The following is a 16,412-nucleotide window of genomic DNA, read 5'->3' as shown; positions in this document are numbered from 1 at the left end:
TCGGCGCCGGGGGTGGGAGGGGAGGGGAAGCACAGCGATCTCTAGCCCTCTTCAGGAGCGCGTTAGTCCTTTACGACAGGCGGGGTCTGTGCACTTGTATTTTAAATAGCGTGGTAACTATTTCAACTTCGTAACAATGATAGCTGTCATTTATATAGCGCTAACTTAGGGCTTGCAAAACACTTTTACAAATATTCTCACGATAACCCAAGAGGGAAAAGGGGTTATTAACAACTCCATTTTGCAGATGAGGAAACTGAGTCAGAGAGGTTAGGTGGCTTGTGCAGGGTCACAGAACTAGTGTCACATTTGAACCCAGGTCTTATGATTTAAAGGCTAGGGCTCGATCCACTGCACTACCTAGTAGGCTTCCTTTGTAATCCTATGCATTTTATTTTGTGCATTTCATTCTGAGAAGGGGTCCATGGGCTTCAGCAGGACTCCAAAGGGGTCCTTGACACACAAAAAAGGTCAAGAGCTCCAGTATTTATTGGCGTAATTCAGAAATGAATAAGTGATGTAATGAAATATGCCTTCAGGCACCACCCTTTTTTCACTTCCAGAGAAGGCTGAGGCTCTTCTAAAGCCCTCTTCCACCTGCCATCAGTAAGGGGTACCTAAGGATTTCTTTTTCCTGCTCCAGGCTTTACTCTCCTCCTCAGCCACACAATGGGAGATTGAATATTGGACCAGCTAGGGTGGGGTAGGCTCTGGAATAAGGTTCTGGGAATATGGCTGTTGCTCGAAATGAATAGAATAGGTAAAAGGGGGAGAGGATATGAAGGAGGGAAGAATAGCATCAGTATATATGTAAGATAGACCATATTAATATGTCTATTAATATATCAAGATATTAATGTAAAGGAAATTCAGAGACCAGAGGTCCCAAGGAATAATAATAGCCAGGCACTTTACAATTTATCATCTCATTTGATCCTCACAACAACCCTGTAAGGTAAGTGCTATTATTATCTCCATTTTACAGATGATGAAACTGAGGCAAACGGAAGCCAAGTAACTTGAACTTCCGGGTCCTGATCCCAGGTCCAGGACTTTATCCATTTTGACACCTAGCTGCCAGTATGTAGTGCTTTAAGGTTTACTTTCCATGCAGTGTCTCACTTGAGCCACACAACCCTGTCAAGTCAGGTGCTGAAGAGGCCCCTCTTTTAAGGAAACAGGCTTAGAGAGGTGAGGTGGTTACACAATTAGTGTCAGATAAAGGATCTGAATTCTGGTTTTTCCAAATACCAATTTCAGCATCCTATCCGACATAAAAAATGATTATGGACTACAGATCAGCTGGACAGAAAGAAGAAACAGCTGAGGAGTTAGGGAGGTAGCTTGGTATAAAGAAAAAAGCACTGATTCCATAATCACAGGATCAACATTGAAATCTTTCCTTAAATGCTTACTAGAGTGACCTTGGGCAAGGAAATTTACCTTCCTGGGCTTCCAGTTACCTCCTTTGTAAAATGAGACAGCACTAGATGTTTGCTGAGGTCCCTTTCAGCTCTAGATCTATGATTGTATGAAATGGATTGTAAGCCCAGCATGGAGATGTAATGAAAACCGATGGAGGCCTCCTCTTACTTGGACATGTGGAAGTGAAGGTCAGAGAAAGTAGAGGCAGTAGTGGTGTCTGCAGCCTTTACCTTCCCACCAGAGAAGCTGGCGGTTGTACTCGGACATGTGTCAGAGATTCAGAATTTGAGTTGGGACCTCTCTTTGTAACTCCTATCCATTGCTCTTGGTTCTGCCCTCTAGGACCAAACAAAACAAACCTAACGCTTCCTCCATGTGACAGCCCTTTAGATATTTTGAAGACAGCTGTCTTGTGCCCCTTGAGTCTCTCCAGGATAAATCTCCTTAGTTCCTTTATCTGATCCTCATGATGTGGACTCAGAGCCTTTCACCATCCTGGTGACTACTTCCCACTTGATTCATGTGGGCCATAAGCGTTTCATATAAAAAGTGTTGCCAGGATCATGAGGTCTTGGACAAGAAACTGAAAACTGAAAACTTTAGGGGCACAGGTGTTCTGATCAAGCAATAAGCATTTATCAGATGCCTGCTATGTGCTAGGTACCAGATCGTTGTTGCTGATCCAAGGTAAAGGCTTCAAAAGATAAAAGGTAGATTTGAATTAAGAAGATGGTATCTAAAAAGAGGACTTAAGATTTGTCAAAGTGTTTAAAATTTAGGAATAACGGGCTCTTGACAGGGAATAGAATGCCCCTTCCAAGGGCTGGTAAAAAATGTCTTAAAAAGCCTTAAATTTACAAAGGACCTTAAACTGGGAAAAAAAAATGGAGGAGTGAGAAACTTGTGGTATATTTACAATGTATAAAGAAAAATAGTATCAATCTCCCAAGAGTTTACAAGAGGCAAAAATCCAAGACAGAAGCTCATAACCTCAGATGTTTATGCGCAGACTTTCTTTAGAGAGTATGTGTAACTGAAGTCAGGAGGACCTGAGTTCAAATCCAGCCTCAGACCAAACACTTGACACTTACTAGCTGTGTGACCCTGGGCAAGTCACTTAACCCCAATTGCCTAAAAATCAAAAAAAAAAAAAAAAAAGAGAGAAGAAAGTATGCTTAAGAGGTATGGCTAATTAGGGATTCCTAATGCCAAGCAAATTTGACCTTAGGGATCACTGAGACTCAGTGGATTGGGATACATGACAGGAATATGGCTTTGGAAAGTTATTCCTTATTCAAAAGTAACAAGGTAGATAAAAGGGAATGGGGGGAGCACTATAGTGTATAGTGTAGCACTATATATATTGAGAAGATATATTTGTGAGGAAATGTGGGAACCAGAGTAGCTTGTGAATAAAATTTTAGGGAAGATCAGAGTCAGTGTGATATAGTGGGAAGGATGCTGGCTTTGGAATCTGAGGACCTGAATATAGGACCTAAATCCTATCTATATTTGCTTTTTAACTACTGGTGCCATGTTGATTCATTTCATCTCTCTCAGCCTTAGTTTCCTCTTCTGTAAGATTAAGTGATTGGACTCACCTCTGTGGTCCCTTCCACCTCTAAATCTATGATCCTAAGAAATAATATTTCCATAGGACTATACCAAAAGTTATCTGAATGGAAAGAAGTTCAAGAAAGATCATGAGTTTCACATGAAGGCATGATATAGTAATAATGAGGTTTTTCTCTACTAAAAGCAGGGGATGTAATAATTTTATGGTTTGACTTAATTTATCCTTTTAAATTGGAGGAAGCAGGGGGAACTGTAGTTCTCTCCCTGATTCTTACCAACAGGGAGGAACTGATTGCTTAAGTAGAATTAATTGAGGCCAGGAAGTCTTAGGACAACAGACAGAGCTGGTTTAAAGAAAGAAGGACAATAAAAGAATGATTAAGATTACTTGAGGGCCAAGTGGGTGATTAAAGACAATGGGAAAAAGTCAGGGTTGCTCAATTCTTACTCTGATTCAGTGTTTTTTGCAAAGAAGAATAATCTTGGACTGAAACTGAGACACCAGATACATATGGAACTAGCTGGTTTAAGATTTGCAAAGCCCTTTACAAATATTATTTCATCCTTACCATGGAGAGAGGTTGTGATTTGTTCAGTCACACAACCAGTGCCAGAAGCCGAATTTGAACTCAGGTCATCCTGACTACAGGTCCAGGGAATCACTGTATCACTGTGTGTGCACTGCCTAAGAGAACATCCAGCTGCCCTTGATAATTTTCTGTCACCAGATCCAGATGAACTGCATCACAGGGGATTGAAGGAACTAGTACATATGACTGCTGACTATCTTTTGAAAAATCAGAGATATTCCACAGGATTGGAGAAGAGCAAATATCCTAATTTTCAAAAAAGGAAGATTATGGAATCTATAAACCATAGCCCAGTGAGCTTGACTTTACTGGCAGAATTCTAGAATGATTTTAATGATAAACAGCTAGAAAAGGGAGCAATGATTAGAAAGAGCCAGCAAGATTTAGCACTGGATCACAGATTTAAGCTAGTCACCTTCAAGGTCTACTTACCCAACCAGGTCATTTTATAGACCAAGAAACTAAGGCCTGGAGGGGTGAGGTCATTTCATTAAGAACAAGTATTTCACTTTGTTCTTTCTTTCTTTTTTTTTTTTTTGGGCAATGGGGGTTAAGTAACTTGCCCAGGGTCACACAGCTAGTAAGTGTTATGGGTCCAAGACCAGATTTGAACTCAGGTCCTCCTGAATCCAGGGTCGGTGCTCTATCCACTGTGCTACCTAGCTGCCCCCAGGTATTTCACTTTCAAAGATTGAAGAAATTTGATCAATGCAATGACACGCCACAATTCTAGAGGACTGATGATGAACATGCCCCTGACCTTCTGACAGATGTGATGGGCTCAGGTGCAGATCGAGACATACATTTTTGGATACAGACAATGCAGGAACTTCACTTCACTCTATATAAGTTAAAAGGGTTTTGATTTTCCCTTTTTCAGATGGGGAGTAAAAGAAAATGAGATTTTAAAAATTAAATAAAAAAGGTATTTCCAGTATAATCCAATTTCCTTTTTTGACAGGGTTGTTTAGACTGGCAGATCTGGAGAATGCTGCAGATAATTTATTTACATTTAGTAAAACATTTGAAAAATTCTTTCCTGCTGGTCTTGTGAACATTATGGAGAGATGTGGACTAGACAAGAATACAGTTAGTTGTTTTCAGAACTGTTTAAATGGCTGAACCCAAAAAGTAGTCATTAAAGGGTTGATATCTTGGACAGTCTCTAGTGGAGTGCCTTAGGAATCCATACATGACCTTATGTCTCTAACTTTTTAATAGTGATTTGAATAAAGGCATACGTGGCATGCTTATCAAATTTGAGGACAACATAGAGATTTGAGGGGTAGCTAACAGATTCTTCCCCCCCTCCTCCTTGATAGGCTAGAACACTGGGCTGAATCTATTAAGATGAAACTTAACAGGGATAAATATTATCTTAATAGGAAAAATATACATGTGGGTTTTAAAAAAATCTTCCCAAGTACAAAAATGGGGAAGATATAGATGAAAAATAGTTCATCAAAAAAATTAAGCTTCCAGGAGTCTTCTGTTAGGGTAGCAAAAAAAAATGTGCTTTTAGGCTTCACTGAGAGGTATGGCATGTAGGACTAGGAAAGTGATTATTATTCTGTACTGCCCTGGTCTGGTCACCTCTAGCATATTGTATTCATTTCTGGACACCATATTTTAGGTACGATATTAACAAAGGCCCTTCCTTTTTAGTGCCAACATTCTGCCAGTGTGCCTCTATGGCAGCAAGACATAGAAGACAATAATCTCTGAAGAATTAAAAGTGAATATCCCAGAGGGGTGGAGCATGTAGCTAGTGTGAACAGGCTACAAAATAGGACTGTTATGAGGAACTCTGAAGAACAGAAGTAAAATAAATTGTGATAGGAAGATGGGCTAGTCACCTGGTGTGAACAAGGGATGACTGAAAGGCAGCCAAGATAGCATGGAAAAGAGAAGATTCTGAGGAGATGGAGAGGGTATGAAGGAAGAACATGATAAATATCTTTAAGAATTTAGAGGGCTGTCACGGGGAAGACTGATTAGACTTGTTCTGCATGGCCGAAAAAGGCAGACATGTAGATTTCAGCTTGAGGTAAGCAAAATTCCTTAAGAATTAGAGCTGTTCAGAAGTTGAAGTTGCCTAGGCTATCTTGGAAAGTGATGTGCACCACCCTCTCTCATCAGGTCTTCAAGCAAAGGCTCTACTTTGAACACTTGTTTTATAGAGTAGGGTTTTGTTTAGATCCTGGCTGTACTAAGTAACCTCTGTAGTCTCATATCTGCAGCGTTTTGATTCTGAGAATAACAGGCTCCCAGCGTCACCCTAATTTTCCATGTGCCAAGGAGCTGCTGGCTGACCCCATTGTTCTTTTCTCTTGTTTTCAGAGCATAAAGCATCTCCCAGGGGAGTGTTGCTCATGGCTTCATAAAATAGGTATTTCATAAATATTTGCTTGAAAGAGGTCTTATGTGAGCAACGGTTTCTGTCCATTTTGTGTCATTCTCCATCCCCTTTATCAGTGTTTTCTGGCTGCCAGTCTGCAACAGATTTTTTTTTTTTTTCATCAATACATGAAATTTATTTCCAAAGGCTCTTTCTTAAAATATATAAACTTAAAAAATGTATTCCTCTGCCTTTCTGGGTTCTCCTGGCTCCACTCTTATTCTTTTTATGTTCCTTTCCCCTTCCTGGGGATTCTGAGAGCCATGGCATGAGAATTCCAATATGGGTTAGGAAGCCCCATCCTCTATTTTAGCAGCCCTCAAATCATCAGCTGGGCTGTTACTCTATCCATAAGTAAGGCAGTCTTGATAAGGTGAAGCTTGTACAAGTGGAAGCAGATTTACCTCAGAGCAACAGGTACAATCAGCACAGGAGGCAGGTGGGGGTCTTGCTTAGAAAAATTTAATGGCTGAGGCATTGATAAATTCATAAACCCCTTATTAGTGGGGCTCACATTCCTTTTTTTTATTTTTTTTAAGTGCTCTGGGCCCTGTTCTTACTCTTTTCTCACTGTCTCAGGTTTGGAGGAAAAAAGCAAATGGGAGGTCTAGTAGGATTGATGACTACAGGGGGATCCAGCCCCTTTAAGGATCCTGACTAGGCAATATGGAAAGAGAAAAAAAACAGAAGGTAAGCCTTAACCCATAAGCTACAGAGAACAGGAGAGTAGCTGGAGGAGGGACTATTGTTTTTGGAAGGAGTAGGCAAGGCTCTCAAGAGCAAGGCGGTAACTTACATAGTTACAGGGCAAGTGGTGTCATGTATAGTAGGGACAGCCAGGTAGCAGGCCCAGGGCAGTGCTAACCAATGTCCCTTCCTCAGCTTCTGACCACAAAATGTAGCAGAAAAGAAAAATTGGTCCCAAGAGAGAGAAATAGGATAGGGCCAATTAAGGCCCCACTTGGAGTGTTCCCACTGCAGCCTACGAGACCTCAGAGAAAGCTGGAGCCAGGATACTCCGGAGATACATCAGCTTGGGAGCAGCCACTAGCTGAAAACACTAAGATCCCAAAGATCTTAGTCTAGAGGTTCCTGGGATGAAGAGATGGGGTCATGTCAGCTATGGAGCCACTCCACAGGTCAGCAGCAGCACCACGGCCTGGAGAGAGAGGCATCTTGCAGCTCAAGAATGGGGCTCAGGGCAGGCCAGGTAGCTCCAGAGGATAAGCAGCGGTGGGTGTGGCTGATAGAGTGGACTAGTCCTGGAAAGAGAAGAACCCAGGTGGGAGAGATAAAAGGTGAGGTAAGGGAATCAGGGGAGGAAAGGGAAGTAACCTGGAGGAGGGATAAGGAGGAGCAAGAGAACAGAAGGTAAACCAGGAGTCATCAGGGCAGAGAGCCAGGTGAGCTGTGCCTGTGTCCTGGAGGCCCTCCACCCCCACCCCCACCCCTTGCCTGAGTTCTTACCCATTCATCCTCGTCCACTCCCTCAAAGGAATCTTGGGGGAGGGGGTCCTCCCGGTTACCCAGTTTTGCCACCATAGCACTTAACAGCTGAGGAAAAAATAAAAGGAGGGAGGGAAGTATCAGGAAAAATTCAGGCACCAACAGGGACCCCCCCCCCAATGCAGCTCAGAGAAGCAGGACTAGACTGTGGGTAGCAGTGACCATTTCTGTAAACCAAAGGTTAAAAAGTCAGGAATAGTTTGGGGCAAGACCAGAAGCAATAAGGAATTAGTGACTGAGAAGGATATAGAATCTAGTGCCTTTCCTCCAAACTTCAGTGTGAATCAACATTCTAGATAGTTGGGAGGGAGGTGTTTTGAAGGGACAATTGCCAGCTACTGGCTTTGATTCACACTTTGTTTCTATGGGAGTCATGGATGGGGTCTTGTGTTTCTCACTGATGCCTAGCTGCATTGACCCATATCCATGCCAGCAGTCCCACCTCTTCTTTCTTCTGTTCATCTGACTTCTCTTCAAGGTAGACAGATGAGGGCAGGGTCCGCCGTGTAGGAGCTTCTCGGGGGGCCTCACTCACTGTGGATGTAATAATTGTGTTATACCTTGCTGGTTTGGTTTTTTATCCCCTTATTAATCTAAAGCAAAGGACCATTTCTTTCCTAACCTTTGTATTTCTGTGGCCAGCACAACATTCTGTATAAAGTAGGTACTTAATAAACCTTTATTGCATTGGAATGGGAAATAGCAATTGTGGGACCTGGTAGTCTCTCTTTGACTATTTCATTCTTGACATAACTGGCGCTGGAGAAGTCCTAGCGGATGAGGTGACTGTCCTCATGCTGGACTAGCTTGCCCTATGGTGGCAACAGCCATCTACGGGGGACAGGAGCAATGATAATCATTTAAGCTCTGATATGTGTGAAACACAGTGTGGGGCATTGTGGGGGCATGAAAATAAGCAAAAGGCACCTTCAAGATCTTACCGATGAGTCCAAGAATCAATACACATGGATGGGAACACAGGAAGATGTCAAGAACAATGTAGGGTATGTCTAGCAGGCTGACTCCTTTCCTGTGCTCAACAGGAATAACTAAGGAATGAGCCCCACCTTCTGCAGGCTCTTGGAACAGCCCATTTCATTAACCCCGTCCACTCATTTCATCCTGAGCCTTTCTGGTCATTTCTTGAGGCTCTTCCCTCCCTTCTTGACCCCAAACCTTCCAGCTCTTTTGGCCCTTCGTCCCACCTGGGGTCATTCCTGGGGGCTGGAGGTTGAGGCGGCGGTGCTGTCCATTGGCACCTCCCAACCAGGCAGCAGCACTGAGTGCAGGCTCCCAGCACACAGCAGTCTCTGGGTACACATCATCCTGGAAGAACTCTTTCTGTAGGGAGTAGTGACACTGAAATACTGTCTGCATGGCCAAAGGCATAGACAGCTACAGGAAGCTACGTTTGCTGTGGGCAACTTGAGGGGTCCAGGCTCCTTCCCCTCTAGTCTGGGGAGTGGCAGCTGAGGGAATCCCCATGATCCCGAGGCATCTGGTGAGATGAGCACAGGGGTGCAGATGTCACCTTTTGGTAGTGGGGGTAAGCAGGTTTTTCCTGATTACTAGATGGTAGAGTTTTCTGTGATTAGGTTTGGCTCCCCAACCCACCTTGACTCTGGGAAGTCGGAAGGCAACTGGTTCTAGGGAAGTCTGACGGAGTCGAAGGCCCCTAGCAAACTCCACCTGTTGTACCTCACATTCCGTCTTGGGTAAGAAAGCAAAGCCCTGAGTCAGGGGGTGAGGAGGAGAGGCAAGGGTTAGAGTTCAGGACAGAGCAAGCCAGGTAAGCCAGGCTGCCCAGTGCTTCCCTACCCGTCAGAAGTAGCAGGCCTCCTTCCAGTAGGCTCTGAGAGGAAGTCAGCCACTAGCCAGGCATCAGCGGGACTTCACCGACCAGTTTCCTCTTCTGCAGAGATCAACACCTGCTCCCTGGCTCGTCCAGGTCAGAACCCACCTCCCTAAATGACCACTAGAGGGCATGGTTTCCCTGCTATCAACTCTTTGATCAGGGCTGCAGGCCTTGTAGTTGTTGACTAGGTTAATGCCCTCTTGTGAGGGCAGTGTTGGGTCATGGAGTGGTTCCACTTCATTCCAGGAAACAGGGGCCTCAGAGCACATCCCAGAAGTGGCTGCATCACCTAGGGATGGGAAAAGGGACTGGGGGATGCCCAGAGCAGAATGGAAAGAGGACCTTTACCTTATGGGGGTCAGATGAGGTGAAGCTGTTGCACTCCAGGAAGAAGGGGACCTCCGGGAGTAGTTCATATACAAATACTCGTGTGTCACCCTGGTAGTAGGAAGGAACTGAGAAAATGCTACAGCCTTCTCTTCTTAACTTGACCTAGGTTAAATCATTTAACCCCAAGGACCCACCACAGCATCCAGCCTAGGTCTCCCCATTCCAGTAATTCCTGTTACCCTCCTGTAAACCATCTTTCTTAGTCCAGAGAGCATACCCAATACCACTCCAGCCCATGTACACATGCCAGACCCCAGACTGACCTTGCCAGTGAGAAGGACAAGACCAGTATCTGGATCATAGTTGGGCAGTAGGGTGGAAGGTGCCACATCAAGGCCCAGTACAGCCAAAGGGCCTCCTGCCAATGATCCTGCCCCATACAGGAGAAGCTGGCGCTCACTCCGGCTGCAATGATAACCATGAAAAGGGCCTCAGAACTTGAAGAACAGAAGCGGGGTTCAGAGGGGCAACATGAGGGAAAAAGATAAGCATAGGTATAGGACACTTGGGTTTGAGAATTGTTAATTTCTCCTTTCTAGTGCCTTTAGAATACATTCTTTCCAAAATTCCCACTGCCCCCAAATTAGTTCAGGCCCTCAAATCTTGCAGTAATTTTTAGACGTCTTCCTTACACCTTCTAATCCATTCAGTATGATACTAGCATATTCATAATCCTTAAAAAACAAAACAGGGGCAGCTAGGTGGCACAGTGGATAGAGTACTGGCCCTGGAGTCAGGAGGACCTGAGTTCAAGTCCAGCCTCAGACACTTGACATTTACTAGCTGTGTGACCCTGGGCAAATCACTTGACCCCATTGCCTAGCCACCCCCTCAAAAAAAAAAAAAAACCAAACTATTAAAGATTTTGGAATTACAGACTATGAGTCCCAGAAGGCACCTTACAGATCATCTAATCTAACCTACCCTTTTGCTCAAAAACTTTCAGTGGCTTCCTGTTGCCTAAACAATTAAGTTAAAATTCCTTCATTTGGCATTTCTTTCTACGATGTGACCCTGACTTTTACTCTTCCAGCCTCATCTCCCAGTAATCCTCTTTATGTTCTGTATTTTCCAGTCAATCTAGACTACTCACCATTTTCTGAGTATACCTCACTCCAAGCCCAAGCTCTTCCTTGTACCTGGAAGGCCAGGCCCCCCATCTCTGCCTATTCTTCAGTGCCCAGCTCATGTTAGCTCCTTCCAGACATTCTCCTGTCCTCTCTTAGCACTTCATCTGTGCAAATTCCATAGCACTGATCAAAGAATTGTTTCATACTACAGGTGTGTACATGCTTTATCTCTTTTACTACATTGTAACTCCATGGGCTTTGTCTTATTTACTAATCTATATTATTTCCCCAATGCCAAACATTGTGTCTAACACCGAGTACGCACTTAATGTGTCTTAAATGATTATGATCAGGACTAGGAGGACCTGGGGACTGGAAGCCTCAGTAGGGATTGGATTAGTAGCTAGGAGATGATTTTTCAAAAGAAGGGTTTGGGGGGAGTTGGAGGTTTTAGAACATAATGGGACTCTTTACCTATCAAAACCAGATACCAGCAGACACTGGCCATCACACACCCAGACCACGCGAGCTCCTCGACCTCCCTCAGGGCCAGGACCCTCCTGTAAGGTAGAGTTTAACTAGTATGATCCAGTTGGCTTGAGTTGATCATGACAGGACTTGGGTGGGACCAATGACCTCTCTATCCTCCCCAACCCCTGTTGTCCTCTCACCTGGATAGGTTCTGGGCTACGCCGGGGATCAAAGATCCGAACCCTCCCATCTTTACACACTGTTGCCAGGAGTTGTCCATCAGGGCTCCAGGCCATGCTGAAGATCTGGAAGAGAGGCACCGGGATGAAGTACAGGCTTGCTCTTGCCCTTTTGGGGGTCCAAAACCAACATTCCAGACCCTGATGGTCTGAATGCCCCCAGCTCTGCCCCACCTAGAAATTCTTTGCTGTCCCTTGCTTTTACCCAACTAGGATGATGATGTGGAGCTGAACAACAGTTATCCCCACCTGAATGGTAGACCCTGATCATCTGGTCCTTATGTCTCATTTTCCCAAGCTTTGTCATCTCCCCCCCCCGACCCTTTGACCTCTTCCTACCTGATCCCTATGACCCTGAAGCCTTATCTTCTCCATCCCTGCCTGCAGGTCCCAGATCCGCACACTCAGGTCATAGGAAGATGAGGCCAACACATCAGATGCTAGTGGGTGGAAGCGCAGGGAGTAGATCTTCTCTGTATGGCCTAGGAGAGGTCAGGGAAGCAGGATCATGTGATGATTGAGGCACCCTGCCTTCTGCCCTCTGTCTAACTCATCTCACACCTCCCTCTCCTTTGCTCTGCTACATCCCACACCCTTCTCCATCTTCCTTGTCTCACCTGTTAGTATGGCCTCAGGTGTTGTCAGAACTTCTTGCAGTCCTTCAGGGGGAACCCGCCACAGCCGTATCCGGCCATCTTCCCCAGCTGTGGACAGGAGGGGAGGTGAACCAGCCAGGGTGCTTAGCCTCTGCCTTATCCAGTCAGAAACCCTGTCCCCCTCCCCAGATCCTCCTGAGCTTCCAAATTCTGTCCTGTTACCCACAGAAAAGTTTGATTTAGACTGGTCACAGGGGAGTAAGGGAGGAGCCCAGGGATTCAGCTATGGCATATCAAGGCCAGTGCAGAGAGAGAGAGATAAGCTAAGCTCAGAGGGTGGCTAGGGAGGTAATTAGAGACAATCAGGGGAAACAAGAGAATCAGCCCCAAGGGGCAATGTGTGTCTGATAAGCTCCAAACAGGGAGCCCTGACCCTCCCTTACCCACAGCAAGGCGGTACAGGTCAAATGGATCCCAGGTGAGGTCAGTGACAGGCACCCCATTCTGTAGCGTGGGCAGTGCAGTGTCAGGCAGGCGGCCAGGTTTCCGCAGCTGGAATATGAGGTGCCCATGCCCAGGGCCCATAAGTGCCAGGCAGAAGAAAGGCACCTGCAATCCTTCCAACCCTGAACCCTCAGTGTCGACAGCCAAGCAAGCATGTTTAGGCCCCTGCCTAAAGCTCAGCAGGGAAGGGACCTGAGCTGGGATGGGATCCCAGAGTCCAGATCCTCCCAACCACACAGATAGCTCAAATTCTCTGCCTCAACTACCCACTGTCCATGCCCTACTTATAACCATAAGTTATAAGTTTCCCCAACTGTGATATTCAGGGAGGTTGGCACAAGGGACAATTGCTTGTTACCCCCTAAAGGCACACTGGGTAGAGTAATGATCTAGCAGTCAAGTGGCATATCTAAGGGACACTGAAAGACCCACCCATAGATACCCCTCCCACCCACTCCCCCAATTATTGTAACTGCTAATAGCTCCTTGTGCATTGTAAATGCAATAAAGCAACATCATTTTCTGGGAGGGACAGCACCTAGGCTGGTCAAGGCATTTGCAAGAATCAGCATCTGTGAGTAACCCCTCATCTCCTACTGCCACCAAGCAGAGAGCAGGGAATCACTGTCATGTTTGGTGAGATCAAGTGTTGAAAGGCCCTAGGCATCTGGGACAGGGAGTAGAGGGAGATATATGTATGTGTATGGGGCACTGGGAAGAGGAACAGGGAATGGAGCCCAGGGTATGACACTGAAGATTAACCCTTCCCACTTCCTACTCCTGCTTGGGACTAGTTCTCACCCCAGGGATTTGCCCTGCGGCTGGCTCTAGGACCCTATGTGGGTTAGCTGGAGAGAGATGAAAGGAGCAGCCGAGTAGTAAGGAAACTGAAGCCAGATGGTTCCTTTCTCATAGCTCCTCACCTCCAGAATAGCCACCTGCCCACCTGTGCTCAGCAGGGGCACAGCCACATGGAGGCGATTGGCACAGAACCCATCACTCTCCCCAGGTGTGGTGAGGTTGAGTCCCTTGAGATTGGTGATGTGAGTATCACGATGGAGCACAGTACCTTGGGCATGGCGGAACTTGGAAGTAGGGCCTAAGGAAAAGGGGAAGAAGAATTGGGAGGGTAGCAAGGAGGTATAAAGAAACATATTAAGAAATAATTCAACAAATAAAATGCATCCCTTTGGGACAACTCTCCTACTGTAGGCCTCCCAGGTTGGGATCTTTTCTTCAGGTACCCCTGAGCCTGGTCTGGAAAGAACAATGGACCCCAGAAGTCTGAGTTCATATCTCAGCTTAGTCACTAACCTGTGTCACCTAGGACAGAAATGGTTCACTTTCTGAGTCTCAGTTTCTTCTGTCAAGTTGGGGAATACTACCTGTTGTATCTCTTTCCCTCAAAGAGGTGTTAGGAGGAATAAATGAATGAGAAAATAGAACTAAAAATACCTTGGAAGATATGACATTGGGTTGCTTGCTCATGACCAGGCAAACTGACTTTCCACATCCCACAAGAACAACATGAAGGCACAATGTGCCCAAGGAATGGATGCCTACAGGGTGAGTAGCTGGAGAGTGGGGAGTCAATCTCCAGGGTGACAGCCAGGTCAGAGATGTATGGCCCAGCTCTAGGTGGTTTGCAGATACTCTTCTAACCCTCCTTTCCTGCTCAAGGAGCTGTCAGTGTTTCCCAGTTCCAACTTACCCAGGAGGCTCTGCAGTGACCTCTGGGAGGGGCTGGTGCCAATGCCACTGGTGCTAGAGAGTGAGCGGCCCAGACTAGAAGGGGTGGAGGGTGAGGTGAGAGAGCTAGGTGGGGAGGAGAAGCTGCCCTCCTAGAGGAGAGAGAAAAAAAGGCTAGGCTCAGAGGACTTCTGGCTTCTCAGACACTCCTTCTTTCACCCCTGCAGGTGAAAAACGGGGGTCCCTCATTACCTGTTCAGAATGGATCAGTCCTCAAAGTCAGTTCAAAACATGACCAGGCACAGTTTCAGTGAACATGGAGGCAAACCAGAAAGAACTCTGGAGTCTTGCACTCCTGACCTAGGATTTGGGCTATACGCAGACACTCCTCAGGATTCAGGACACAACTTGCCTCTCATCCTTTGGCTTTTGGTCCTTGACTGTTTGGGTTCAGGCTTATTTAAGTGCCAGGTCCTGTCTTTCTCAGCAGTCCATTCCAAGTTCTATTGCCTAATCAGGGGAAGTTAGTAGCACTTACACTTGGGTCTGTGTCACTCATTGGCACCTCCTGAAGCTGGGTGGCAGTGGGAGAAGAAAGTTCTGTGGGCACCAGGCAGGAAGTGAAGCTAGTATGACGCCGGTGGGCTGGATTCAGACTAATCCTCTGCACCTGTGTAAAGGGTCCCAGAGAGTGAAATCATGGGCTGGGCCCATGAAGGGAGGTGGGGTGTGGTGGGGTTGTGGGACTAATCAAGACCAGAGTTCCAGGATGCTGAAGAGCATGAGACTATACCATGTGGCCAGGGCATAGAAAAAAGCACTGGCCATGGGATCAGGATGGGCATAGCTGTGTATAATTAAAAACTCTCCTCCCCAGTCCCTTTAAGCAGGCATGCATTCATGCCCGGGAATACCCTCTCAGGTGCTTCCCTAGTTCCCTAGAAAGGGAAGTATGGAAAGGGGACAGCTATCTCAAGCTGTACAAGGTAGAAGGGAGCAAAATTGTGTCTGAAACAGCCCAAAGCTTCTGGGTTAACAGCTCACCTGCTGGTTGTCTCCAGCCCACCAGCCTTGGGCAGTGGTGGCAGGCACACTGCCAACAGCATCAGAAAACAAGTCTTCATGGAATTCTACAGACTGGAAGGACAAATGAGCATTCAGCCATTACAATTTCACACTAATGTTCCAGCCTGCTTCTGCCTGATCCCAGGAAATTCTTTCCCCCCAGTTCCCAATAAAAGGTCTCCCCTCTTCCCATCTCTTCCCAGTGAAGAAGTGTGAGGGGCATAATCCAGCCTGAGATCTCCTTACCTTTCGGGGCACAACATAGCTGATGGGCATGATGGCAATCTCACTGAGCTGCAGCACCCGAAGCACCTCACAAGCCAGGACAGCCAGTGCCCGACGAGGTACCAGGGCCATTCCCCGGCACTTGGTCTCCAGGACACACTGGTTCACTGGAAGGTGCCCAGGCATGGGTCATGGTCTAATCCAGGGATGTGGGAAGGAGAGGGCTATGGGGAGGGAGATCAAGGTAGGAAGGGACTAAAAGTCAGGAACAGAGAGGGGAAGGAAACGTGGGGCAGAGTGGGAAAGGGAGAAAGACTGAAGGGGAAGGGCACTTACATTGGGTCAGTGTGGCCTGTTGCAGTGACACTTCATAGCAGTATATCAGATTCTCACTCTGCAACATAGCCCCATAGCTCCTGAATCCTTGGCCTCTTAGGCCTTTACCTTCCCAGCTACCCACCCACTCATTCTGGCCCATAGCACCTCCCAAAGGATCTTATGGGCCCAGGACCTGGATGGAGGCCCCCAGAATCCAAAGTAATAGGGAGAGCCCTTTGGGCAGTCTAGGATATGTGTAGGCATGAAAGGGAAGTGATCCTTCCTAGTAAGGGTAAGAAAACATGGTGGGGGCCAACACATTTTGTCTGGGATGGATTTAATTACTATCTCCATGCTAATGATTTTCAAGTCCTGCTATCCTAACGGAAACTCTTCTCTGACCTCCAATCGTGCATCTCCAACTGCCTTTCAGACATCAGGACTGGATGTCTGGTAGTCATTTTAAATTCAATATATCCAAAATAACACTCATCAT

General features: G+C 46.2%; 1 protein-coding gene across 2 annotated transcripts in view; it reads right to left on the bottom strand.

Annotated features, from left to right (window-relative positions):
• Nucleotides 1–6,434: 6,434 nt before the first annotated feature.
• The window catches only part of LOC114041263 (coronin-7-like), a 106,131-nt gene continuing 96,153 nt past the window's right edge, over nucleotides 6,435–16,412 (bottom strand). The window contains exons 11-28 of one of the 2 annotated variants that reach the window (XM_027859625.1): nucleotides 15,935–15,992; nucleotides 15,620–15,765; nucleotides 15,353–15,445; nucleotides 14,847–14,978; nucleotides 14,331–14,460; nucleotides 13,543–13,718; nucleotides 12,559–12,667; nucleotides 12,137–12,223; nucleotides 11,859–12,001; nucleotides 11,481–11,585; nucleotides 11,284–11,369; nucleotides 10,003–10,144; nucleotides 9,698–9,787; nucleotides 9,109–9,225; nucleotides 8,700–8,835; nucleotides 7,937–8,028; nucleotides 7,456–7,542; nucleotides 6,435–7,250 (exon numbers count right to left, since the gene is read on the bottom strand). In XM_027859625.1, the coding sequence (XP_027715426.1) occupies nucleotides 7,245–7,250; nucleotides 7,456–7,542; nucleotides 7,937–8,028; nucleotides 8,700–8,835; nucleotides 9,109–9,225; nucleotides 9,698–9,787; nucleotides 10,003–10,144; nucleotides 11,284–11,369; nucleotides 11,481–11,585; nucleotides 11,859–12,001; nucleotides 12,137–12,223; nucleotides 12,559–12,667; nucleotides 13,543–13,718; nucleotides 14,331–14,460; nucleotides 14,847–14,978; nucleotides 15,353–15,445; nucleotides 15,620–15,765; nucleotides 15,935–15,992 (1,935 nt within the window). In that variant the 3' untranslated portion in view covers nucleotides 6,435–7,244. The other variant, XM_027859627.1, reaches the window with a different exon arrangement.

This window comes from Vombatus ursinus, unplaced genomic scaffold (assembly GCF_900497805.2).
Source record: "Vombatus ursinus unplaced genomic scaffold, bare-nosed wombat genome assembly UNPS02014171.1, whole genome shotgun sequence".
In the NCBI taxonomy this organism is placed as follows: Eukaryota; Metazoa; Chordata; class Mammalia; order Diprotodontia; family Vombatidae; genus Vombatus; species Vombatus ursinus.
The sequence above is the reverse complement of the archived record's forward strand: the minus strand, read 5'-3'. Positions and strand labels throughout refer to the sequence as shown.